The sequence below is a fragment of the Baudoinia panamericana genome, assembly GCF_000338955.1.
Source record: "Baudoinia panamericana UAMH 10762 unplaced genomic scaffold BAUCOscaffold_9, whole genome shotgun sequence".
Classification (NCBI taxonomy): Eukaryota; Fungi; Ascomycota; class Dothideomycetes; order Mycosphaerellales; family Teratosphaeriaceae; genus Baudoinia; species Baudoinia panamericana.
The window spans coordinates 171,101-194,804 of NW_006911265.1; the positions used below are offsets into that span (position 1 = coordinate 171,101).

Sequence of the window (23,704 nt, forward strand, 5' to 3'; positions counted from 1 at the left end):
CTCCGCCGCCTGGCAGCCGCCTCTAGCTCAACCTCCGCGGCGATCTGTCCCCTTATGCGCTTACCTTTGCATCTTTCGCGTGAATGGGTGATGAATTTATGCAGTTTGTGTTGACAACGAAGATTGCTGCAATGTGAGTCCTGCAAGTAGGACAGGAACGTCTTTATGAGCTTTCCCAGGCGTACAACTATGCCGCACTCGTAGTGTTCACCCGCCGCCTTCTACTTTAGCGATCTCCTTAGCAAGCTGAGCCAAGAAGGCTTGGCCACTGGCAGTTTGGTTCGCTGGGAATGTGTCAGCAACTTATTCATCATGACCCATATGACATATGCGAACCTTTCGCTCCCCATGAGCCGCCACTCACTCTCGCCCCTCCAGCAACCTCCGCAGGCTTGTATGGTGCCGGTGTGGCATCCTTACCCAGCGCAGCCTTCACCTCGTCTGCATTAAATCCATTGGCGGGCGTGTACTGCTCATCTTGCTGCTGGACTTGCAGCTGCGGCTGCCCTACACGTGGTCCATTGGCTCCGCTGGCACTGCTACTACGCTGTGTCCAGACGTTGTTAACTTGCGGTGCTCGTCCGCCTTCCTGCCGTGGCGACTGCGTTGGCTGAGTTTGCTGGCTTGGTGATGCCGTGCCGGAGCGGTTTTGCGGCGTCCGAGAAGCTGATTGTGAGTGGCGGGAGCGGCCTGCGGTTTGCCACGCGCTGCGAGTCGTCAGATCATGTATATGAGATATATACGGCTGCGGTTGTCCCACTTTGGCTGTTGACTTGTCATCGCTGTCTCTTGTACAACCTTTCGGCTGTCATTCACAGCATGTCGTCAGTCTACAATGGCTCTCCTAACACCAAGAGAAGCCCAAGCGAGGTTAGGGTACGTGATTGGATTGCTGTATGTGCGTTTAGGAAGATTCCGTTGTAATGGACATTCGTATGATTGCTGCCTAAGGCTCTTGTTTTCTGCCCCTTTGCCTGCACCAAGCTTTGTATCTCTGTCATGCGTGCCTTCCTTATTCGTCCGCCAGCAGGACGCTATATGTCCGCTTGATGCGCCGACTGTGGCGTAGCATACAGCAAATCACCTCACCCAAGACGCCGTATCGGAACATAAGCGACCTAAGGCCCTTTCAGCCTGGCGATCGCGTTCTGCTTCGACCGAAATCTAGCCGCAATGTTTCCGCTACTCTCACTTTACCGCTGAAACCGGGTCTACGCCTTGACACCCACAAGGGAAGCATCACACACGACGACATCCTCGGCAAACGTGTCCGCGACATCGTTTGCACTGGCCCAACCAAATCTGCTCCGGAGGGCACAGACTTCCGCCTTTATGAAGTAAGGCTCGAGGAGTACGTCCGCTTCACCAGACGTCTTGTCACCCCGCTGTATCCGCAGGATGCACGACTGATCGTTGACTTACTGGACTTACACGTTCAGGCGCCTCAATGGGGCCACGAGTCGGCGGGACCGAAAATTGAAATTCTGGAAGCTGGAACAGGTCACGGAGCGCTGACGCTATATCTGAGTCGCGCTATTCATGGTGGTAATCGTCCTCTGCCGCTCAAATGCTCTGACGTGGAAGACGAAGAAGATCATGTGGCGCTGGGGCAGTGGAAGTCCACCCGCCGTGCGGTCATTCACACAATCGAAGTCTCGCCCCGCTATTCCACCCACGCCCAGAAAATCGTGAAAGGCTTCCGTAAAGGGATGTACCATCACAACGTTGACTTCCACGTCGCCAATGTCAGTGAATGGACTCGTGCCACTCTCGAGAGACGCGGGGGCGAAGCATTCCTATCTCACGCTTTCCTCGATCTCCCCTCCACAGAAGAACATCTCTCCGCCGTAACCGCCGCATTAAGGGTTGACGGTGCACTCATCGTCTTCTGTCCAAGTATCACGCAAATCATGGCGTGCATGGAGAAAGTCAAGACCGATGCGATTCCACTTGACCTTGAGCGCGTGTTGGAGCTAGGCGTCAATGGCGGCACCGGTGGACGGGAGTGGGACGTGCGGGCTGTGAGGCCGAGAGCTGCAGTGAAGGCTAATGAGGCCGCGAGGGAGGTGGTGCGGGATGGCGAAGACAGTGGCGTGGAGGTTAGTGATGATGATGAGCTACCCGTTGAAGGGGCGGAGAAGGCTCGACAAGGGGATAAAGGCGGGTTCAAAATGGTTTGTCGGCCTAAGGTTGGCGAGATGGTCGTTGGTGGTGGCTTTTTGGGGGTGTTTCGGAAGCAGAGGATGTAGGACCGATACGTAGTCTGGACTGCGAAGAGCGGCGTCGTCGAAGGCAAATCTGAACTAGCAAGTCTCCCATGATCGTGACCGCTTTGCTGCGCCACAGGGATAATACATTCAACTCCGATCTTATGCTTTCGTCAAATCATCGTTCTCATGCAGCCAGCGTCGAGCTAAATATGCTCTTCTAAATGGCCCGTTCTCATCACATTCTGCACTCGCTTCGTTACATATCCAGGCCACAACATTTACAACGCCTTCTTGCTATTTCCTGCGTTGCAGGCCCGGTCTTCTCCTCCATGAGCGGTCAGCAATAACCTACTCACATCCACTATTCTTCCTCGAAAACACCCGCTTCAGCTTCTCAAACCTCCCATTTTCCACACTGCCTCCACTATCCGTCCTCTCCCGCTTGTCGCCACCCTTCATTGAGCCCTCCGCAGACGCGCGCTGCTTCTTCTGGCTGCCTCCACTGCTCCGCTTGCTGGGACTTGATTCACAGCTCGTCCTCTCCCTGTCTACACCGAAGCTCATCTTGCCCACCGCCTCCTCGCCGAAGTTGCCTCGAATGAATTCGGGATCGCTGAGCTTCTGGAATAGCTCTTCCTTGGGTATAGCAGTGCCGCTACCATTCGGAATCTGGGTGATTCCGAAGGCGGGACCGGCTATTTCGGCGCGCTCGGAAAGCTTAGCATTGCCGCCGGCGGAGACGTAACGCTGCTTCAGTGCCGGACGGGGCGCCATGAAGTCGGGTTCGGGTAGAGGCGGGTGTGCCTTGTGCTTGATGATGTCGAAGCTGTTCTCGCGGGTCTTCGTGATGTAGAGACCATCTGGAGAGGTTGTTGCGGTGTGCGCCATGTGACGAGTCGGGGTGCTTTTGGCGTACATAGTAGGTTCGTCGGAGAAAGGGCGAATCGCATTGTGCGCTTCTTGAGCCAGATCGTTGTAGGCATTCACGTTGTCTACATGCTCGATGTCGCGCGGATTGCCTCTGGCTGGAACCGGGAAGCTCCGAGTGAACAAACCTTGGCTCTCCGATTTGGGGATCGCTGGGTATGTAATATGCCTAATGGGCGAAGCTCGCTTCGTGTCCTCAGCCTGGGCAGTGTATACAGCCCTTGCAGTGGCGACAGGCTTGCGCGCCGGTACATGGGTGCTGTAGAATGAAGCGCCATAAACCGGTGGCGGAAGGTCTTGAGCGGTGTTGCTTCTGAGGGTTGGGTAGCGTTGGCCGGAGCTGTCGCCATAGAAGCCAAGGGGGTAAGCGTCTTTCGTACGACCACGGGACGGTGTGCGCAGTGGCGGAATGGAAGCAAGGTCGCTGTTGGTGGTGTTGGAGGGTGCCCGGTGATAGCTCGTATGTTCTCCACTGTCGTTCTCCTGGCCGGCTTGCCGCCCGATGTGACATGCCTGAACTGTCAATGGATCCGGCTGCGCCATAGCTGCAACTTCCATCTGCGCAAGACCATTAGACACCGCGCCGAGCATGTTGTTCGGCAGTGACTGCAGGTCCCAGTAGACATCTTTAGGCTCATCATTCACCGGCGTGTCCGGTGGCTGCATCATACCGCTAACCAGGTCATGTACTCCGTTCTTAGTAGTCTCCTGCTCGCCGACAATGTTGCGAACCTGGTTATGGAGATGCGCGCAACTACGTTCGTTGCTTTGCAAGTCGCATATTGCTCGACAATAGCAAGCGGGACCACATCCACAGAAAGCGGTGTTGAGACGCTTGCCTGCAGCCTGCTCATTCACTTTAGTTGTCTCTGGCGAGCATTCACGGACGTAAGCGCGGCAGCGGGCCAAAAGCGTCTCCTTCTCAGCCACCTTCCCGGACTTGCGGTGCGCTTCATGCGCCTGCTTCGTCCACACCAGCTGCATGATACCCTCCGGGGTCATTGTGTTTGTGTTGATGAGACCTTCTGCGACATGAACCGCGTAGCACTTCTCGCCGTGCTCGTGGTCGAATGAGCGCAAGCCAGAGAGGGTATCCTTATAGTAGAAACTTGGGCAGGCGTCAAACCCAGCACAACTGCCAGTGGCGTCTTGTGCGTTTCGGAAGCGCACGGCAAGATCTAGAGCTGCCACCAGATCATCACTGTGGATCTGTAGCCACTTGTCTTCCAGTAGCGAGGCCAGTCCGACAGCGCTGATTGGGCGTCTCTCGCAAGAAGCAGCGTCGAGGCCTGCATTGTGAAGGACGACGGTGCCGTCCTCGAACCCGTTGCCGAAACTGCTCTGGAGTGCCTCGTACATGCTCCGAATCTCGGCGCAAATGGCGTAATACAAGCGATCCTGAGCGAGATTTAGTGTCAGCGAACGTACGCTGAGCGAACTAGCTGCAAGATAGCTGAAGGTGTATTCGCTTACCCAATGACCCAGAGGCAGAGGAACGCACTGCCGTAGCTTTGGACGGCCGTTCTTCTCCGGGGTGCCCGGCGGAGTTCCTTCGTATGAGGCACAAAGCAGATAGGCTAGGACATTGTTGCCTTCGGTGGTCTACAACAGGTCAGTAAACTTGCGTGGCAGCAAGTAGATGCATTTGCATTACCCTAGCTCGGAAAATCGCAGTCACTCTCTGATGGTTGTAAAGGCTCACAGCAACAGACCTGAGTTCCTCTTGGACTTTTCGGTTGCTGCGCTTGTCCGTCTCGCCTTGCTCATACGAGCGACGTGCGGCTGCAGGATCGAAGCCCAGGCTTAGGCCTCTCAAAACGCGAGTGCTTAGGTCCCATTCGGTCACCTCGAACTCTCTGTTGAAGTCATCGTACATTCTCTGATCCGAAGGTACAGTCTCGAAATGCACATATGGCAATTTCTCGTCGTAATCCGTGTTCGCCATGTTTGTCTTTGGTCGGTGTACTGCGTTGTAGCTAAACGCTTCAGCGCTCAGTGTTTTCGAGGCGTCTGTTGCGATGCGCTTGCTGTCTACGCGATGTGGCCGGTCGGATGAATCTTGAGCATTCAACCTAGTATGAGATAGCACGCTGCGAGTGCCGGTAGGGTGAGCGGAAGGCAGGTGGCTAAGGTTGAAGCGTTTCAATGCCGTGTACAGCCTGGTGACGCTGCTTGTCTCTAGACAACCCGAGCTCAACAGAGTATCAACAAGTTTAGGGATACGGTCGTCTACTCACTGATACCAATCCATACATTGATCTTCGCTTCTTCGCCCGACTTCGATGGCGAGATGGCGGTAGGTGGCGCGTGCACGCCGCTCCTTCCATACCTATCGTAGATGCTTGGCGGGACAGGAAGAAGCTCGCTACCCTCCAATCACCCTCAGTTCACGCTGGATGACAAGCATCCCTGCGCACGCGGTGACTATCGCAAGCAATGTCACACGGAGCGCAGATCAATGGTCGACACCGATGATTGACGGAGGTGAGTGGCGCTGGGCACACATGCCCTGCTAAGAAGACGGTTTGGGTTCCAAGTCGTCGCCATGCCTTTGCTGCACGAGCGTCGAGTTTCACAACTGTCTTCTTCGCTTTACCATACGCCCTGCCTCGCGACCCTTAGCCACGCTGCGAAGTCTGCTTCGCCAGCTCTTCCGCCATCCTTAAGTCAAGCAGACCATGTTCCACAGCCGCTTCTAGCGCGGCTTGTAACTTCAAAAGCCCTCCTGCTGCCGTCTTCAAGGTCCCAGTAATATCTGCTGACGGTTCAACGCCATACAAAACCTGCCTCAGGCAAGTCGCAATGTTCAGTTTCCAATGCAACGTATTCGCTACTTCAGCATCATCTGCACTTGCGCATCTGATTGCACTCTTGTAGTAAGTCTGGGCGTTCTGGGCAAGCGTTTGCGCACTCTTGCGTATGCTTCCTGGAAGGTTGATGTCCGGCACCACTGCGATGCGGTGACGGATCATCTCTACATCCCCTCTAGACAGCCACAGCGAAGCCGAGGACTCCAGCTTCGAAGCCTTAGCATACAAGTCCTGTGCGTGGCGCGATTGTCTCCAGCAGGCATCGATGAGTCTGTTTTGAGAACTGCCATCCTTACGCATCAACGCAGAAAGCACCAGCTCAGTTCTAGCTTCCGCTTCGGATGTGAGTGCACTTACATCGTCTTGACAGATGATGTTGTCGAACACGGCAAGCCTGTCAGTATAGGTTTCCAGGTCGATCATGCCGGCGTTGTACTGAGCATCAGCATACGCAGCGATGAAGTTTGCTCGCTCCACGGCTATAGTCCGGCGAGACGGTGCTTGAGCTTCAGGAGATAGGAGTGCAATGTACGCAGGACCTTTAGTCTCCGCAAGTGACTGTGCCATTTCCGCGAGGTTTTGTAGTGCACTAGGCTGACATAGCGCAGCTAATGTGGTCAACGCTGACAGCGAAGCGGAGATAGTGTCGAGCAGATCATTGGGAGCTACTGGATGCTCAATGGTCACAGTCTGCTCAGAAATATCGGAATCGTTGTTGGAGATTGGCTCTTGGTCCGTCTCAATTGGAACGCCACCCTCCTCGAGGTCATCAAAAGCTTCGAAAGCCGCGCGTTGTTGTTCCAGTAACATTTCCTGGCGCGACAGGCATACGGACAGCAGTTCGAGTGCTCCCTGGAGGCTGGAAACGGCTTCAGAGTCGTCACCATCGCTTTCGGAGAGTTCCTCCGCCAGACTGATCAAGACTTGCGCAGTGTTGAAAAGTGCATCTGCATTCTCGGTTGACAGGCTCAAAGCATATCGATTGGATACTAAGGCTTGTCTCAGGAGTTGCGCTCTGGGCAGGCCTATGTGAGTGATCAAAGCCGGACGTTGCGTAACTTCGAGTTCCAACCGAGCTTTGTTGTAAGCTAAGTCGAAGGACGAAGGATGGCGTTGTAAGCCTTGATCGTACAGGTCCAAGGCTCGAAGGTACGCTCGGCCTGATTTCTGGCTGTCCCCGGCACGCCACTTTCCTATTGTCATGTGCATTTAGTCACTACGTGTCATCCGTCACCAGAAAGTACGGAACAAACAAACCGCCAGTCTCTTCTTCATGATCCGCAAGCTGTAGGAAATCATCAGCCGTCTGTGGGCTTGCGACAGTACCTTTACGCTTTTTAGGAAGCTTGGTGAGTTGCTTCTGCTTCGCCATGACTACGACCGAGCGACTGCTGCCAGGCGATCGATAGAGCAGCGCAAATGGAATCTATTTTTTGGCGTCTCATGGAAGAGTTGGAGGTCAAAGACGTGAAGTTCACCATGCCGATCAAAGTTAGTAGCGTTTCACCTCGCGCACGGGCCAAGACTCAGTACCTTATTCGAGACAGACTCCCTCTAATCTCAGATTTTGAAGAACATCTTCTCTCACACGGCTACGTTGCTCCTTAGGATGTGACGCTCGATATGTACAGGTGAGAAGCGTACCGAGTGCGGGACGAGATGGACCGGGAATGCGCCTCCAATCTGTCTCTCACCGTCATGTGAGACGGGTGAATGGTCGCGCGCAAGTCGGCGCTTATGGCCATGATCGGCACCTCCCTCCTGGACTCCTCCGTGGCCACCAACCTTTGCTCATGACGGCGTTGAAACACGATTGTAAGCGTCTTCTGGCGATGCTGTTTACTGACGTGCATTCCCCGTACTGCTGGGTCGGCGGCAGGATCGCAGACCGAAATAGCTCCCACGAGGACCTGCGGTCAAGTAGACGTAGCCGCCCACCTCAGATGGCCGCAGATTAGACGCCGGCCACTGTTCACCATCGTAACAACAATGTCATTTCATGCAGGAACAGCTCAACTTAGCTCGAAACAGGCGCGACGCCTTGGGCAGACGTTCTGTGCATACAGCATGACGCAACCGACATCCTTTGACCATTCGCTTCCTTCAGATGGCTCTGCTCTAAGCGTTATGAGATAGCGCCCGTTACAGCACTCGCGCCGGTCGCAGCCTTTCGAAGCATGGAAGGCTCGCAGCCCTCTCTTGGAGCCGTAGACGCGCACATGTCATTGTGGAGTTTCGTATGTGCCTATACAGGCCGCCCAGGTCGCAGTCGTCCCCTAGACGTCAATCACCACGGTCGGTATAAGGTCGTCCGCCGTCACCCGGGCCTGCAACGACAGGCGTTCAAGCTTCAGTTACAACTCATACAACCTTTTCCCACTTCTTTCCTTGTCTGTTTTGTGTTTGCGATTCACTGTGGGCTCGGTCTGGCATCGTTGCATTACTCCTACTAATCATTGTTACTTTACACTTTCGTGCGATTGTCCCGCCGTGCTTGACGCACCGCACAGCTCTTGTCTACAGATCTTACCATTACCAGCGGAGCGCATAAATCATTGTTACGTCCCGCACCACGAAGACATCACGACTCACGACTTACGCTTTACGAAACGCCATTTATGCCACACTTTGAGTCTCCGACGATCATGCCCAAGGAAATAAGGCCGGCTGTTGCCCGTCATTCCTCGGTCACAGCCACACCGTATCCAATATCCTCTACTTCTGGCTCTCGCAACGCCGCAATCTGGAGCACGTCCGATGACGAGGTATTGTTGCAAGCGCGCGCTTCTGGCCTGCACTGGGGTCCGATCGCTCAGCACAACTTCCCAAGCAAGACGGCAAATGCTTGCCGGAAGCGGTACGAGCGGTTGATGGAGCGACGTCAGGCCGAAGACTGGGATGCACAGAAGCTTGAGTTACTCGCTCAACAGTACATGCTCATCCGGAAAGAGATGTGGGAGACCCTCGCCAACCGGGTAGGCGAGAAATGGACGGTAGTGGAAGCCAAGGTAAGCATTTATCCATCCACTCTTCTGCCAGTATTTGCTAATGCAACCATCTAGTGCATGGAGAAGGGACTCAAGAGCTTACAGTCCACGGCGCGAACAGCTCAGCGTCGAGCATCTGCAACGCAGGCCCAACCGTTCGAGGAGCGAGGTACTTCAGACCAGACCAGTGACTCCGGTATTGGCCTTAGCAGCTCAGACACTGAGACGGACTTAGTTCTGGGCGAGCCGACCGGCCAACATGTCAAGTCTGCCTCATGGGACGCCCACACTTACACTCCGCAACCGTCTCAAGAGCATGCACGCTCGCACAGCTTGCCACAGCTGTTGCCGCTCTATCAACCTCCGCCGCCAATAGCCAGGGCCAGTTGTAGTGTCGGCGGCACTGACGTCTCTACGAGCCCGGAAGAAGCCACCTTTCCCAAACCGGTCACGAGCTTCTCTCGATACTCACCCGATTCTAACGGGCGTATCAGCATCCAGTCAGTACTATCGCCTCACGATGCGCCGCCTTCGGTGCGCCAGACCGCTCAGCATTATTAGAAAGGTATTCTAGCCGTGATACTTCGCGATTGGATTGTCAACGGGCGTGACTTTGTGTGTACGATAGCGAGCTGTCCCTAAAGGCCAAAGTGGCAGATAATGTACGATAGATAACCATCTAGAGTAGCATCTTAGAGTAAGCATGATGCTGCAGTGTCATTTGCATTCAGCCGCCATCGAGAAGCTCATTAACCCGAAGCAGAGTCTCGGCATCCAATCAGCGAAGCGTCTGAGTCCGCTGAGGCAAGGCTTAGGCATTCTGTTTACTATTTCAATGTAGGATTCTCCAACAGCCGCCTTCGGTTTGTTTCGCAATTGTTGGTCAAGCTCGATGCTGCTATAGGCGGTTAGAAGATACTGTGCGTCGCTGGTCGACCGCATTCTTGCTTTCTCCTGTGTGTTTCAGCGCGGATGCCCCTGCCCTGCGGCCGGCACGGTTCCAGGAGCCTGCTATGTAACAACAACATACTGCGCATTACAGACTTCAGTTGCAAGATTCTTCACCCCTCCTTAGAGCAGCGGCGGGTGCTACTGTCTGGCTCAGCCGTCTCAGCCGCCCCTTTCGACGCTCATTCGACATCGCCGCTTCCGCAACGTAGTCCACACCAGTGGGCTTCCATAGTCCATCGTATCCGCAAACCCTCAATACATAAAGCGCCACGGACCATGGCAGTGGATCTCGGTCTCAATGGGCCTCAGGTCCGGACGCATGCGGGTCACAGTCACCACCATCACGACAACACGTATTTAACGAGTCGGAACAAGAGCGATCCCGGTGTCCGCATAACAAGGATCGGTCTGTATGTGAACTTGGGCATGGCGTTGGCAAAGGGGACTGGAGGGATCCTGTTCAATTCGCAGGCGTAAGACAACCTACAAAGTCACACGACACTCTCTTTCGCACGGGGGGCTAACCATGACTACTCGCAGTTTGACCGCTGACGCGTTACATGCAATGACGGACCTTGTATCGGACATCACAACACTAGCCACGATCTCTTACTCTCTCAAACCGCCGACCTCGCGCTTCCCGCTGGGCTTCGGTAAGGTTGAGTCGCTTGGTGCATTGGGCGTGTCAGGCTTGCTACTGTCTGGTGGCATCATGATCGGTCTCCAAGCTATTATGGCGCTCTGCCAGCAGTTCTTCCCAGAGGTAGGATCGTTCCTCTCGTCTCTAGGCATCTTCGAGCATGGACATCACCATGGTCACGCTGGCGTTGAGTCCGTGGGTCCTGATATCAACGCGGCGTGGCTCGCTGGTGGCAGTATCGTTATCAAGGAGTGGCTGTATCGAGCAACCATAAAGGTGGCGAGACAGAAGCGAAGCAGCGTCTTGGCCAGTAACGCTTACCACCACCGCATCGACAGCTTGACCTCATTCGTTGCGCTGCTTGTGATTGCAATGAGTAACTTCATACGCAACGCGCAGTGGCTTGACCCTGTCGGCGGTCTGATCATAAGTGGCATGATCGTACAAGCCGGGTGGGTGAACACTAGAGCAGCCGTACTTGAGCTCACGGATGTCGCCATGGACAACGATATCCAACAAAGTGTTCAGAGCGCCGCCAATGCTGCTCTAGGACAGTACGCTGAGGACGAGCTCAAACTACAGGGCGTGCAAGGCATAAAGTCCGGGCAGAACTTTCTGGTAGAGCTCGAAGTGGCTGCCCCTTCGTACTTGACTACTGGTCGTGCGCAAGAGATTGAAGAAGCTGTGCGCCAACAGGTCTCTGCCAGGGTACGAGGTGTCCGGAGAGTCTTGGTGCGCTTCACAGACAAGGCGGCAGATGCTCCAGCCTTTGCAGACGAGTTCGTCGCCGGGAGGCTGAGTGACAGCGAAGATGAGGAGCACGCTCATGATCACGACGAGCACAACCACGCGAAAGATGCATTCCAGTCGAGCGGCAACGGCAAGCATACCGAAGCAAACGGCAACGTACGTAAGCGACGCTGAAGTCCCAAACTATCAGTCGCCCCGCACGGGTGTGAATAGTGAGACGACGACTATGCCCCAGTTTGAGCTGTGCGCTACTGGGCAGCCAGCTTTGCTCCCGATCTCCACCGATGAATGGCTATGATGCTGGACGGGTCAATTCGGTCACGCGACCCAGAGCATTGTGTCAGTGTACAGTCATTGTCCGGCAACCCAGGCTACTAGAAAGATGCGCCGCAGGCTTGATGAAGACCACTCCGAGCGAGCCTACGTCCTCTCTGTGTCACTGGCTGTATCACTGGCGCCATCATGTGCCGTGCCGAGTGCATAGCACTGACGAGCGGTTCCGCAACTAGAACCCTGAAATGAGGGAACAATCGCTTACAAGCCATGTGACAGCTGGCGAAGAATCCCATCCCAGCGCGACAGGATGGTCGAAGGCTGAGTGTCGCAAGAGGCGAAGTGGGCGCTCAGCATCCATTGCTGCAACGTCTCTGCAACAAGATCCGGCAGTGATGGTTGCGACAGAGACATACCATTGTTGCAGTACTCTGTCAGTGTCACGTCTTCGGCATTTCTTTCGTCTACCTGAGTCTGCAGCATACCAAATCATTTTCAATGGAACCGCTACAGCCAGCTGCCACCATCATGGGCTCGGCATTGTTAAGGAAAACCTTGTTCAGGTGGAACATGTGTCTATTAGAGGAACCGGCGAAGAACTCAGCCTCGACGGCGGTGAGTATTGCATGGAATAGAAATGCCGTTGATTGGCGCCACGTTATGTCCTGCGCACTGCGCAATCATATCCTTTGCGTAGCGCAATCATGTCCTCCAATCGTGAGCGAGCTGCAACATTCACAGCAGCCGAGGTGGACAAGAACAGCTGCTTCTCCACATGGAGTACGATTTCAACGCTTTTTCGCCAGCCCTGTTACAGCCTGCTATCCGGTCACGAAAGAGCGGAGTAAACTGCCGCCTCACATGCGCCCCATTGGCCCATGACATGCTGGTCGCCAAACGGCATTATCTGGGATGCGATCATACCCGCAACGCCCTTTTCGCGGTCGCACCACCAGAAGAGGTTCGCTATCCCTGCCCACCAGGCAGTATTGCGTCCTCTACCGGTTGCTCCCGGCTCCTGAGTGAGCATGAAACTCAAACCCCAGCCTTGAGGCGGATTGCCTTCTTGCGGGTAGAACTCTGGTGAAGGATTTGTCTGCTCGGGTTTTGCGGCAGGGACACCCTGTCGCGCAAAGTCGGGCTTCCCCATCGTCAGCACCACTCCTAAGCAGCTGTGGAAATACGAACCATCTTCGGAACCTGGTTCTCCCACATCATGTTCACAGTCTCCGGCTTCAGAATCTGTTTCTTAGTAATCGGACTTGTGCCGTCGTTGAGCAGGGCAGCAAGGACCTGCACATACTCCGCTGGTTTGGCATACGCTCCAGCGCCACCACTGTGGAAGACTCGCTCCTTCTGCTTGTCCGTTTCCGCCAGAATTGGCTCACGGTACATGTGGTCTCGCTCTTCGTTTTTGCTGGGGTCACCGGGCCAGCGCTGATGCATGTATGCGAGCTCTTTCTTCATATCCGCTGTCGGGAACATATTGACGCTCTTTAACCCGAGTGGCTGCATGATCTGCTGCTGTATCCAGTCATTGAGCTTCACACCAGTCGCTCGCTCGAGGACGATGCCCGCCCAGTCAATGTTGATGCCTAGGGAGCACATCAGCCACGGCTTAGGCCGCAAGCAAGATCGAAGTCTTTCCACCACATACCGTACTCCCAAGTGTCTCCGGGCTGATTGACGAGCGGCATGCGCATAAGGTCGTCAACATCGGCGTGGAAAACATCGAAGCCTGCAGGTCGCCCGTAATCACGGAGCTTGGGATTGAAGAACTCATAACCGAATCCAGCAGTATGAGACAGCAACATCCTCAGAGTGATGTCGTTCTTCTTGTCGACTAGCTTGCCGTCATCCTGAAGGACCTTCACCTCCTTCAACTCCGGACAAAGCTTGTAGACTTGCTGGGCATCGTCGAGCTTGAGCTTGCCTTGCTCGACTGCCTGCATACAAGCCATCGTGGCGAGGAGCTTTGTGCACGACGCAATCCAGAACACGGTATCCATTGTCATCGGTGGACGATCGTTCAGACCCGTTTTGCCGGATGCGTGCGCTGCGATCTGTTTGCCTTCCTTGTCAATGGCTACGAACACCAGGCCTGCAACCCCTGTCGACTTGTCTCCAGTCACACTGTCCAGGGACTTCTGGACAGCATCTTGAGCCTTTTGGTTCACCATGATGACCAATACAACTAGATGGTGTAAAGATCAAGGAAAGGACACCCTGAAAATGAAACTCTTCGCAACTTCACCACAGAAATGGCGAACAAATCTGACAATCGGGGAAGTTTACTTACCTAGGGCATACGTGGTCGTACATTGGTTATGAACATTGTGATGTCCCCGCTTCTATGGCGAGAGTGTGAGTGTGCAATGTGCGGGGCAGAATGAAGTCAAGATTCGCACGCGTCAGGTACCGCGGCGATGATCCATATTGCCGAGCGGACAGTAACTCAAGAATTATCTTTCATTAGTCGTAGTTGTTGCTTTTCGAACTCATATGTACATAGTCTTGCCCCCTCGCTCCATATAGGGAACTGACCTCGCAATTGCATCGCAAGTGCCTTGCTCTGCTTACGAGGAATAATTGCCGACAAAGCACTGGTTCCAGAGACCATTCGACTGTACAAAGCCAAGGCTGCCAACGAACTTGCTGAGGGTGCAACGACCGAGGTTGTCACCACCGCACTGCGTGAGAGGAAGGACACGATCGTTGACAATGACGCGTACGAGCTCCTCAGACTGTCCGGTGCACTGCATCTTCTCAAAGTACGCTCGGGCAGCGAAAGGCACGGTGTAGGCTGCGCTGTAGTAGTTGGCTTGCTCAGCTTCGACGACGGTGGTGTTTGAGAGAGGCCCGGTGCCATTGTAGAGGCCTAGCGCGGAGAAGATGGCGGTCATGTCGTTGTCGTGCGAGAAGTCTGCGTAAAGTTGTCGGCCAAGGGGGAAGGTTGTAGAGTTGTTGTCAAGAGTAGTGTTGGTGCTGCTCATGTCATGGACGGGTTGGTTCGTCATGCGTGCAATGAGTTCGTTGCCGAAGCCAACACCCTGAGTAGGTCCCAGGGGATTGCCATAGCTGTAACCGTAGTACTTGTTGAGGGTCTCGTAATAGTTGTACTGGTGCCACTCAGCCTCCGTGAACAGAGAGCAAAATGGCGAGATGGCTCCGGTCAAGGATGCAACAGTGTTGAATGGGCAGAGATCCATCATGTTGATAGTGTCAGTCGTGGTAAGATTCGCACCGGGCATGCCAGCATTGAGACGGGCCTGGATGGGCGGAATGAAGACGGCTGTCCACTTGGATTGGGCACTGCTTGCAATGCTGTTGTCGGGGCCGTTTTCGAAAGCATTGCAAAGGTCATGGTTCAGGGTATTGTTCACGCCGGCATCTTCCGGAATGACAACGATTGGGTACGGGTAGGTCGGGTCGCTCAGCCCAGCAGCCAGCTTAGCGGAGTCAAAGCCCTGCGTCCAGTTTTGTGCACTTTCGACAACGCGCGCCTCTCCAGCGGAGCGGACAAACGGGCTCAACCGGCTAGTGAGTGTCGCGTACCGGTCAAAGTACTTAATGCCGGAATTGATGAGCTCCTGTTGGCCGAATATGGTGAGCTGATCAGCACCTAAGGTGTACGAGTAATTGGCGATGAAGGCGTAAGCGGCAGTGTAGTTTTTGACATTAGCATGGATCTTGTTGATGGTGTTGTTGTACGACGTCGTCTTCGAGGCGATGGGGTCACGGGCACCATGACGCGACAACATCTGAGCGAAAGTGATGCTGCAGCCACTTGGAAGCTGATCGCTGATGTTAGACGCCACGCTGAAATACGGGCTGTACTGTCCCCAGAAATGGGAGATGTTGTTCTGGCATTGATAGCCGGATCCGATGGTATCGCAAAGCGTAGAGCCGACGCCTGGAGTGCCGGAGGGTGTCGGGACAGCCAAGGAAGATGCAAAGGAGGATGTTCTCAACGACGACGACGGGGCTACCGAGGATGGCGAAGCAGAGGACGCTCTCGAGGACGATGTGACCGCTGAAGAAGACAATGCGGATGACCCTCTGGACGAAGATGCGACTGCCGAAGAAGAGGATGCGGAGGACGCTCTCGGCGATGATGCGACTGCCGAAGAACTCGTTGCAGAAGCGGCTCTCGACGTCGATATCATCACCACGGAAGAGGCAGTGGAAGAGGCTCTTGATGAAATTGGAGTCGCCGCCGAAGCAGAGGACGCTTTCGATGAAGTTCCCGTCACCAAGGAAGAAGAGGCGGAGGACGCTCTTGATGTAGTTGCTGTTGCCGCAGAAACCGAAGCAGAGGAGGTCCTAGACGACGTTGCGACTACCAAAGAAGACGAGGCGGAGGATGTTCCCGAGGTCGTAGAGGCGACAGACGAAGATGCACCTTGTGCCCACTCCGGGCCATGGCCGAAGGGCGAGCCCCAGAAAGGCGAGCCCCAGAAGCCGGAAGGTTCGGGTCCAGAGCCCCAGAATGGAGGCCTATGCCCGCCCCAGAATTGCGGGCTGGCAACGGTGCTGTGTTGTACTTAGCTACATTGACAGAGAAGCTCTTTCAAATTACTCACCCTGTCACGGCAAAGGCGCTGAGTGCAGCAAGAGTGACCAACATCGTGAAGATTACGGCTCGCTTGGTGTTCGAAAGCCGTGAAGTGCCGTCCGAGCCATGACAACGGCGATCGGTACCTTTATGTCGCGAGCTGCCAAAAGCACCCATCTAAGCTCACCCAAACGGCATCGTGAGCTGCGCACCGTGCATTAGCAGCGGCAGCATTACTGCAGATTCTTCACAAGCGGCGGGCGTGTTTTTTCGTTTTGGTAAGTGGGTTGGAAGAAGTTGAGGCACGAGGCGAATCAAACACTGCACGTGGTCTTGGCGGATGGTTGATCTTCGGCCCTACAGTAGTTCTAGGCTGGGCCTGCCTTAACAAGGAAGCTTAGAGCAATCGAAGCTCTTCCCAAGGAAGCGTTCCGAGGAAGCTTTTCATGCCGAGCGCAAGTGAACGAAATGGTCTCAATAGCGCAAAGGCAAGGATTGCTTACGTAGGTATGAAGCTCGGAGGCACCTCCGTGCTGTAGTAGTCAGGTAGGGAAGTGCTGCGCATAGCGTAACCACTAATTGACACCAGCGCTTACTATGTGGCTAGCGAATGAACTGCAGGTACGGATCTGCGAATGGTCCTTAAGTGGAGGGACTTGAAGCTCTCGCGTAAGCTGCGAGGAAGAACCTACGAGCTCCACTTATAATCCCATGGCTAAGCGAGTGAATCTATCCGGGCCTCCAGTGGATTGAACTGCGAACGGCTGGGCTCATCACAATAAGCCCGTATCGCTTCATGAGCCTTCACTCACGTCAAATTACAGAATGTTCTAGACGGATTCTGCGACGTCCTCTATGCGACCTATCTCATTCCTTTCGATGGTTCGGTTCAGATTTCCTCAGCGGCCTTAAGTCTCACGGGTAGTACATTTATCTCAGAGCGAGGGCCAGTGTCACGGAGGTTCGACGAGGAGTCTGTCCCTGCGCGTTCATGTGCGTGTCCAGGATATCCTACATCGACCTGCGCCGCACACGAGCCAGCAATGAAGCTTTATCGTAGTCCATAACATTGTTCTCATGCTGACTGCCGGCTCAACTAGCCTGGTGACCTGTTTGCTGTGAAGACCCGGCATAACTCACTGTCCGAGAACGGCCAGTACGTTTTCCGCTTGGACTGTCGGTACGGCAAGTTGTAGTGTCCCGCCGCATTATCCACCGACACGAGCCAACATTTGATCTGATCGAGGTATCGCGTAGCGTGGGTGCTTCAAGGCCGTCCACGAAGAGGCCACGATTCGAAACCCGACAAACGTCGGGTCACGCAAGAAGAGGTGGTCGTCGAACTCAACCAGACACTCCTCGCCTACCTCGGTTATGGCATAGAGCTCGCTAAGATCCGGATCCGTATCCATTCCCTTTGTCGGCAGTTGTGTCTTAACTGCCTTGTTGTCTTGTCAACGCATGATAGTCATGTGAGGAGAGTGAGGAATGCTCTCGCCGTGCAAACGACGAGATGCTTTGCCCAATCCAGTCGTGTCCTGCTACGAGTAGTTCGCGAAATGAATCGAAGCTCCCTGAAAGCGGCGATCGAGCCGTGGCGTATCGGACGCACCTGCATAAAGCCGGTCGTGGTTCGTACACAGCCGCGTCAGGATCGTCGTCAAAAGCCAAACCATAGATAGATCTCTTGCGAGGCATGCTACTGGGCCCTTGATCATGTGAATGCCCTTTCTACCCTTTCCCACCACATGCCCAGCCACGCTCCGCCCCTTGCTGCACCTCTGGTCGCCTTACTCGCACGCTGCCACCGCCAAACCCACCACGATGCCCACCCAACAATCGGCAGGACGATACCTCCAAGCATGCCGCCAAACAAGATCTTGCCTTGCCTCGCCACCGTGCGCGCAACTTCCGAGTATCGTTGGTTGCTGAAGCTGACACGACTGTATTGTGTTGCAAACCCAGTGCTGGGTAACCTGTCCGAAAGGAATTCTTCGACGCTTTTTCGCAAAAGGTACAGAGGCGAGCGCACGCCGGCGTGCATCTCCCAGTAGTTCGCCAACGCCAAGTCGTTGATTGTGTGCGCGTCCGGTACCCGCTCGGCATTGTAGGATGCTAGTGCTGCCTCTCTGCCCGCACTAGTTGAAGGATTAGCGTCAAGGTGCTGAAAAAGAATTCGAACATCTTCGAGGCCGGCGTTCATGCCCTGACCGTAGAACGGCACCATAGCGTGTGCGGCATCCCCAATGATCACGCCAGTGGAGGAATGGGTGTGTGGTGAGCATTTAATGCTGATAAGCGGAAGATGAGGGTTCTGCAGGAACTGCTTGCGAACCTCGTTGTAGCCAATCAACTCGGCCGCGCCGGGGAAATTGGCCTGGAAGAAAGGCAGGACGCTGTCTGGATCTTTTTCAAGCGTGGCAAATTCGGCAGATGGAGCGAACAGTGTGCATGTAAAGGACTTGTCCACGCTCGGTATCGCAATGAACATGTTGTTGCCGGTTGGCCAGATATGGAGATGATTAGGACTGGTAGCGAAGCCGTCTCGCGCTGATGGCGTGGTACCAGATCCTTCGGACGCAGGCGGAACGGTGAACTCGCACCAAAGCGTGTCAATATAGCTCTGCTCGTAGTCCATGCGGACGTACTTCATCATATGGTAACGGACACTGCTGTGAGCGCCGTCACAGCCCAGGATGAGATCGAAATCAGATTCAATCTCTTTGGGTCTGCCATCGTGTTGATCTTGGTTAGCTTGAGCGGCATCTGCTGTCTGAGGTGTTCGAGACGACTTCTGTTCAAACCATGCCTTCCGCCGCTTGAAGTCGGCTCCCGTGAGCCTATGCTGGAAATGAAGCTTGACGTTGGGTAAGGCGTCCACCTCGTCGAGAAGAAGTTTGTTCAGGTTTGCGCGGTCGACGGCTCGAATGAAGCGTCCATGCACATCGTATTGCTGTGACTGTTCGGTAAGCTGACCAGCGGTATCCTGACCGTGAATCATGCGGCCGTACATTGGTATCGTATCCGAAAGCACCGTATCGAGCAAGTTTTGAGATTGCGACTGTCGCATCGCATTAATGCCCCGTTCCGACAGCGCAAGGTTGATCGATTTGGTGAAGTTAAGCGGCGTTGTTGATACATCGCGAAGGTCGCTTCGCAGTTCGTACACCTCTACATCCCATCCTCTCCGGGCACCATACAATGCCGCCAGTGCGCCTACGGGTCCAGCGCCAACAATCAGGCATTTCATGTTTTCCTTGGCCATGGTAGCTCGCTGCGGTGGAGTTCTCAGTGCTCAACCGGGAGAGCGTGTCATTCCCATGGATTGTGCATGATGACTTTGAAGCTGGCACATAACGATTCAAGTTACCGAACAATTGAAGCGTCATTAATGGAGGTGAGCTTGACGGCAAGTTCCGCCTACGCTTTTGTGCCGTTTCGCCTCAAACTTCACCTCGTCATCTTCGCCAACACGAAATCGCATCCTTACTCCCGAAGCATGACAGAGTGGATACCTCATCATAGCCGCTATGCAGACCTCAAGGCTGGCATAGCAACCACCTCGGTCGAAGTGCGAGTTGGAGGGTGCCTCGTTCGAATGTGACCACAGATATCTCCATAATGCAGCACTCTTGTGCCACTGCCTCCCAGTGTATGGCGACAAATACAAGACCCGAGCCCTTCAGTACTACAAGCGACGAATCCTAGAGGGGTCCGGGGGACTGCCCCGGAACCACTACGGACTTTGCAACAGCGCTTGGCGGGTTAGCAGCGCAGACGGAGCGAGGTGGCAAATTAGCAGCGCAGACGGAGCGAGGTGGCAAATCGATGACAGAAAGAAGGCGTTTCCGTAGGACGGTGCGCAGACCCCAGTTGAATCACTGAATCGAGCTTCGTTTCAACAGCCTCCAACGCCCGTGTGTCGAGCAACCGCAACGCACGAGATCTGTTGGCAATGATGCTATTAAGGACGCAGGGTACTGATTAACCTGTGGTAACCCGCGGTGTCCGCAGCCTGCGAACAGAGTCTAGAATGATTTCGCGATGTCGTCAGACGCTCACGCAAGTCTCTCAAACCATGCAAGCTCATCGAGCGCCTTCTCGGCTTGCAGACCAAGCCCGCTGACCTTACCATCGGACCCTATGGTAAATCTGGCTTTTTGATATTCATCGATCAACCAGTGACCTGGCCCTGACTTCACGTGAGCGTACCTACACGACCGTTAGCAAGGTTCCAGCAGCAAGTAAGGCTATCTAGCCTTCATCTACACACCAATATTCTCCGTTAACGTGATGGAAGATAGTACTGAGATCGCAGTAATGCTTCGCTGATGGACGCGCGTACAGTGGCAGCGGAGCTCCTGACCGTGACTCTGCCGTCGACTTCCCCTCAGAAGAGATCGAAATAGTAAGATTTCCATAAGCAGGATGACTGTATATTCCCTCGTAATGCGGTAGGGATAGCGCCGGACCTACGGTTGCCAATGCGCCAGCGTCAGGAAATAGATACTTTCTCGGGTCCTTCGATTGCTCGAGCCTCTTGCTCCGTGCAAGACGCTCGATGGCACCTGGATCAGCTCGCTCATTCTCCGGCGTGTCCAGAAAGTCGTCAATCATGCTCCACATGATATTAACATGAGCAAAAGAGTCGGTATTCTGCATGAGAACTACGCCCCAGTCGAGGTCAGGTAGCCAGAACATGCCTGTCATATATCCCGCAATCTCGCCACCATGTTCGACAAGGCGATGACCACGGTAGCTGGCGATTTCAAGTCCCAGACCGTACGTCAGATCTTGACTGGGGGAAGAGTCGCCGTTCACAATCATATGGCGGGTGGTCATTTGCTTGATTGCAGCTGTGCTAATAGGATTGGATGCATTTTCCGGGTGGAGAAACATGCGAACCCAGTGTGTGTAATCGAGCACATTACTTATTACGCTTCCGGCGCCATTCGATGGAGGTAGATCAGAGAGCGCCCACTTGCTGTAGCTTGAGGTATCGTTGACCCACTCATAGCTCCTAGCCATTGTGATGTCGTGTGAGTGTTCGACGTAGGCCAATGCATCAGCCAGAACGTAGAAAGTCTCAGTCATGCCAAGTGGCTCCCAGATCCATTGACGTAGCAGTACGCTCATTGCAGTTCCCGTCACCGTCTCGATGGCGTGACTCACAGCGCTGAACATGATGTTGCAGTACTCCCAGGTATCTCTGAGCTCTCGATGTAACGGTAGATATCGCATCTGTCGTACGATATCCCGCAACGATGGGTCATGGCCGATCCAGCTCAAGTCGTGACGTGGCATCCCTGTACGGTGCGAGAGTGCATCAACGAAATTAATGTGGTTGGTTGTGTAGTCATCCTCGAGTACGAAATCGTCTCGGATGAGGTCCACAAGCTTGGTAGTCCAGGAGATGTGAGCATACTCGGTAACGTTGGAGTCGACCAACTTTGATGTAGTGGCTGCTGTGAACGATTTAGTTGTGCTCCCCGCGAAGAACCTACGCGTGAATGATCAGCTGTGCTTCAGGTGATCTGAAGCGGACCGCAAGTGGGCTTACAAGGTCTTCGGTGTCACTGGGATCTTCAACTCAAGGTCCGCATAACCGTAGGCTCGGGAATATGTTGAGTTGCCATGAACGACCGCAATGGCAATCCCAGGTGTATGCTGTTCGGCGAGTACGTCATTGACGTATCTGTCAAACCCCTCGCCCGCGAAAGGATCGTATGCCTGTGATAGGTTTGCCTGTATGGGTTGCTGGTCCAGGCCGACCCACGTCTCGAGTGCGGAGGCAGCTGGGAGCAGTGCAAGGAGACATCGCTTCATTGTTCGTGGAGGAAGCTCGAATGCTCCAAAAGCGTGGTGTGTGACAAGAGGACATAAGAAGCAGACTGGGTATACTTAGCACATCAACGTTGATACGGAATACGGAGTTCAGCCGGAATTGGCAGGCTGCAGAATTCAAGACCTAGTGAGCATTGTTTGTACAGATGCGAGACAGAGATGGGAATTTAAGTAGCCTGTCGGTACCTTGAGTGATGACTGGACCTCAGTGACGGGAGGGGTGCTGACAGTACTACAATGTAGTGACTTATGTAGGCAGCTGACGGGCAGTGTTTCTCAACTCTGAGGGTGTGCATTCAATCGAGTGACGTATTAGGAGCAGCCACCTGTACGCTCCATATGCGCTTAGCGACAGCTGTTCGAGATCACAGCTTGAACGATCACCATAACAGCACACGACACAATGGAGACGATCGAGCGGACTCTCCGCCCTGTTCTTCAGCCTATTACGCACAATCTCCCAAAGCCATTGAGCGATGTAGCGGCGCAATTGCTTGGCCCGGTGTGCTACGCATCCCTTGTTGACAACATCAACATAACCGATGCGGAATGTATGAAGCTGGCCATCTCGAAAGCACTCGGGATAGGCATCATCGGCGCGAGCTCCATCGTAAAGATCCCGCAGCTCCTCAAGCTTCTCAACTCCCAATCAGCGGAGGGGATTAGCTTCTTGTCCTACCTTCTGGAGACTGCGAGTTACCTGATCACGTTCATCTACAACGTGCGGAACCAGTTCCCCTTTAGCACGTACGGGGAGATCGCATTGATCGCCATCCAGAATGTTGCGATCAGTGTGCTGGTGTTGCAGTATAGTGGAAGAGCAGCAGCAGCAGGTGTGTTCATTGCGGGCTTAGCTGGGGCGGCGTTTGCGCTCTACAGTAATAGCATTACCTCGATGGGTATGCTACAGTACTTTCAAGCCGGCGCTGGTATACTGGGTGTAGCAAGCAAGTTGCCACAGATCCTTACGATCTTTCGGGAGGGCGGCACTGGACAGCTGTCCGCGTTTGCAGTACGTTGCATGTGTACCCTCACCTTCTCCTCGCGTACGCTGACGGTGCTGGACGGTAGGTATTCAATTACCTCGCAGGCTCCCTTTCCCGCATTTTCACCACTTTGCAGGAGGTGCCTGACAGACTCATCCTGTACGGTTTCATTGCCGGCTTTGTGCTCAATGCTGTGCTTGCGGCGCAAGTGGTGTACTACTGGAACAGTCCCAAGAGCAAGAGTACGCCGCAGAGCAAGCTTCAGCCGAGCGGACAGGAAGCAGCGAAAAGCGCTGCAGGCATGAATGGCCAAGCGTCAAAGGGCACGGCAACAGGCACAGATAAGAGCAGAACTACGCCAAGCACTCGGCGTAGAGGGTAGCTTTGTCCTGCTCTATAACTTTTGGTACCACTGTATCTCCTTTTCGCTAGCCAGTCCGGCGGGAGTACATGTGGCGATTGCTGAGGATGAACCTACTGTCCCGTCAATTAGGCGGTAGAATCCGACCTCTGCACTCGCCGAACCCAAGCGCAATGCCACCTTTCCCATCATCACACCACCCTTCCAGGATGATCTCGTCCCCGTCCTCAAGGTACCCATCCTCATACTTTCCACTGCTCTGTGGCAAGATCTTTGTCTTTGTCCGCTCTGCTTCATACAAGCAGCCTAGTTCCGCTTTCTCGCCCTGTTCATTGCGACCTGACCCGGAGATTGTTCCAGTGCCGATCAGATCACCCGTTTGCATTCCACACCCGCTTGCCGCATGATGT

At 54.3% G+C, this 23,704-nt stretch overlaps 10 protein-coding genes across 10 annotated transcripts; 4 read left to right on the forward strand and 6 right to left on the reverse strand.

The window, feature by feature from the left end:
- Positions 1-207: 207 nt before the first annotated feature.
- Positions 208-676, reverse strand: BAUCODRAFT_73376 (uncharacterized protein; the record flags this gene model as incomplete). Its single annotated transcript, XM_007679980.1, has 3 exons — positions 208-284; positions 337-472; positions 512-676. Coding segments are annotated over 3 exons (378 nt in total), but the record flags the coding sequence as incomplete, so codon positions are not given.
- A 325-nt stretch (positions 677-1,001) lies between these two features.
- Positions 1,002-2,391, forward strand: BAUCODRAFT_35597 (uncharacterized protein). Its single transcript, XM_007679805.1, has one exon. It carries the CDS (start codon positions 1,050-1,052, stop codon positions 2,247-2,249), a length of 1,200 nt encoding a protein of 399 aa, XP_007677995.1. The 5' UTR covers positions 1,002-1,049; the 3' UTR covers positions 2,250-2,391.
- Positions 2,392-2,403: 12 nt separating this feature from the next.
- Positions 2,404-5,448, reverse strand: BAUCODRAFT_546740 (uncharacterized protein). Its single transcript, XM_007680093.1, has 4 exons — positions 5,375-5,448; positions 4,792-5,315; positions 4,611-4,739; positions 2,404-4,535 (listed from the first exon to the last, which is right to left on the reverse strand). The coding sequence occupies exons 2-4, from the start codon at positions 5,080-5,082 to the stop codon at positions 2,559-2,561; spliced, it is 2,397 nt and encodes a 798-aa protein (XP_007678283.1). The 5' UTR covers positions 5,083-5,315; positions 5,375-5,448; the 3' UTR covers positions 2,404-2,558.
- A 3,243-nt stretch (positions 5,449-8,691) lies between these two features.
- On the forward strand, positions 8,692-9,066 carry BAUCODRAFT_48561 (uncharacterized protein; the record flags this gene model as incomplete). Its single annotated transcript, XM_007679939.1, has 2 exons — positions 8,692-8,955; positions 9,010-9,066. Coding segments are annotated over 2 exons (321 nt in total), but the record flags the coding sequence as incomplete, so codon positions are not given.
- Positions 9,067-10,161: 1,095 nt separating this feature from the next.
- On the forward strand, positions 10,162-11,449 carry BAUCODRAFT_73281 (uncharacterized protein; the record flags this gene model as incomplete). The annotated part of the gene is made up of 2 exons (XM_007679972.1): positions 10,162-10,358; positions 10,426-11,449. The coding sequence occupies 2 exons, from the start codon at positions 10,162-10,164 to the stop codon at positions 11,447-11,449; spliced, it is 1,221 nt and encodes a 406-aa protein (XP_007678162.1).
- A 928-nt stretch (positions 11,450-12,377) lies between these two features.
- On the reverse strand, positions 12,378-13,728 carry BAUCODRAFT_73431 (uncharacterized protein; the record flags this gene model as incomplete). Its single annotated transcript, XM_007679984.1, has 3 exons — positions 12,378-12,689; positions 12,737-13,143; positions 13,206-13,728. 3 exons carry the CDS (start codon positions 13,726-13,728, stop codon positions 12,378-12,380), a joined length of 1,242 nt encoding a protein of 413 aa, XP_007678174.1.
- Positions 13,729-14,124: 396 nt separating this feature from the next.
- Positions 14,125-16,280, reverse strand: BAUCODRAFT_124025 (uncharacterized protein; the record flags this gene model as incomplete). The annotated part of the gene is made up of 2 exons (XM_007680094.1): positions 14,125-16,081; positions 16,132-16,280. 2 exons carry the CDS (start codon positions 16,278-16,280, stop codon positions 14,125-14,127), a joined length of 2,106 nt encoding a protein of 701 aa, XP_007678284.1.
- Positions 16,281-17,549: 1,269 nt separating this feature from the next.
- Positions 17,550-19,359, reverse strand: BAUCODRAFT_35599 (uncharacterized protein). Its single transcript, XM_007679806.1, has one exon. The coding sequence runs from the start codon at positions 19,351-19,353 to the stop codon at positions 17,818-17,820; it is 1,536 nt and encodes a 511-aa protein (XP_007677996.1). The 5' UTR covers positions 19,354-19,359; the 3' UTR covers positions 17,550-17,817.
- Positions 19,360-19,822: 463 nt separating this feature from the next.
- On the reverse strand, positions 19,823-22,094 carry BAUCODRAFT_35603 (uncharacterized protein). The gene is made up of 3 exons (XM_007679807.1): positions 21,664-22,094; positions 20,377-21,603; positions 19,823-20,315 (listed from the first exon to the last, which is right to left on the reverse strand). The coding sequence occupies exons 1-3, from the start codon at positions 21,927-21,929 to the stop codon at positions 20,162-20,164; spliced, it is 1,647 nt and encodes a 548-aa protein (XP_007677997.1). The 5' UTR covers positions 21,930-22,094; the 3' UTR covers positions 19,823-20,161.
- Positions 22,095-23,702, forward strand: BAUCODRAFT_35606 (uncharacterized protein). The gene is made up of 2 exons (XM_007679808.1): positions 22,095-22,959; positions 23,019-23,702. The coding sequence occupies exons 1-2, from the start codon at positions 22,351-22,353 to the stop codon at positions 23,313-23,315; spliced, it is 906 nt and encodes a 301-aa protein (XP_007677998.1). The 5' UTR covers positions 22,095-22,350; the 3' UTR covers positions 23,316-23,702.
- The last annotated feature ends 2 nt before the right edge of the window (positions 23,703-23,704 follow it).

What these genes read in the sequence shown, in the direction of transcription:
- BAUCODRAFT_35603 (XM_007679807.1), bottom strand. Translation starts at nt 21,929, where the DNA reads ATGAAGCGATGTCTCCTTGCACTGCTCCCAGCTGCCTCCGCACTCGAG. An exon ending in CCAGTGACACCGAAGACCTT is followed by an intron (nt 21,604 to 21,663) that starts GTAAGCCCACTT and finishes ATTCACGCGTAG; the next exon opens with GTTCTTCGCGGGGAGCACAA. An exon ending in CACGTTAACGGAGAATATTG is followed by an intron (nt 20,316 to 20,376) that starts GTGTGTAGATGA and finishes ACGGTCGTGTAG; the next exon opens with GTACGCTCACGTGAAGTCAG.
- BAUCODRAFT_546740 (XM_007680093.1), bottom strand. Translation starts at nt 5,082, where the DNA reads ATGGCGAACACGGATTACGACGAGAAATTGCCATATGTGCATTTCGAG. An exon ending in CTGCGATTTTCCGAGCTAGG is followed by an intron (nt 4,740 to 4,791) that starts GTAATGCAAATG and finishes GACCTGTTGTAG; the next exon opens with ACCACCGAAGGCAACAATGT. An exon ending in CTCTGCCTCTGGGTCATTGG is followed by an intron (nt 4,536 to 4,610) that starts GTAAGCGAATAC and finishes AATCTCGCTCAG; the next exon opens with GATCGCTTGTATTACGCCAT.
- BAUCODRAFT_35597 (XM_007679805.1), top strand. Translation starts at nt 1,050, where the DNA reads ATGCGCCGACTGTGGCGTAGCATACAGCAAATCACCTCACCCAAGACG.
- BAUCODRAFT_35606 (XM_007679808.1), top strand. Translation starts at nt 22,351, where the DNA reads ATGGAGACGATCGAGCGGACTCTCCGCCCTGTTCTTCAGCCTATTACG. An exon ending in GACAGCTGTCCGCGTTTGCA is followed by an intron (nt 22,960 to 23,018) that starts GTACGTTGCATG and finishes GCTGGACGGTAG; the next exon opens with GTATTCAATTACCTCGCAGG.
- BAUCODRAFT_35599 (XM_007679806.1), bottom strand. Translation starts at nt 19,353, where the DNA reads ATGAAATGCCTGATTGTTGGCGCTGGACCCGTAGGCGCACTGGCGGCA.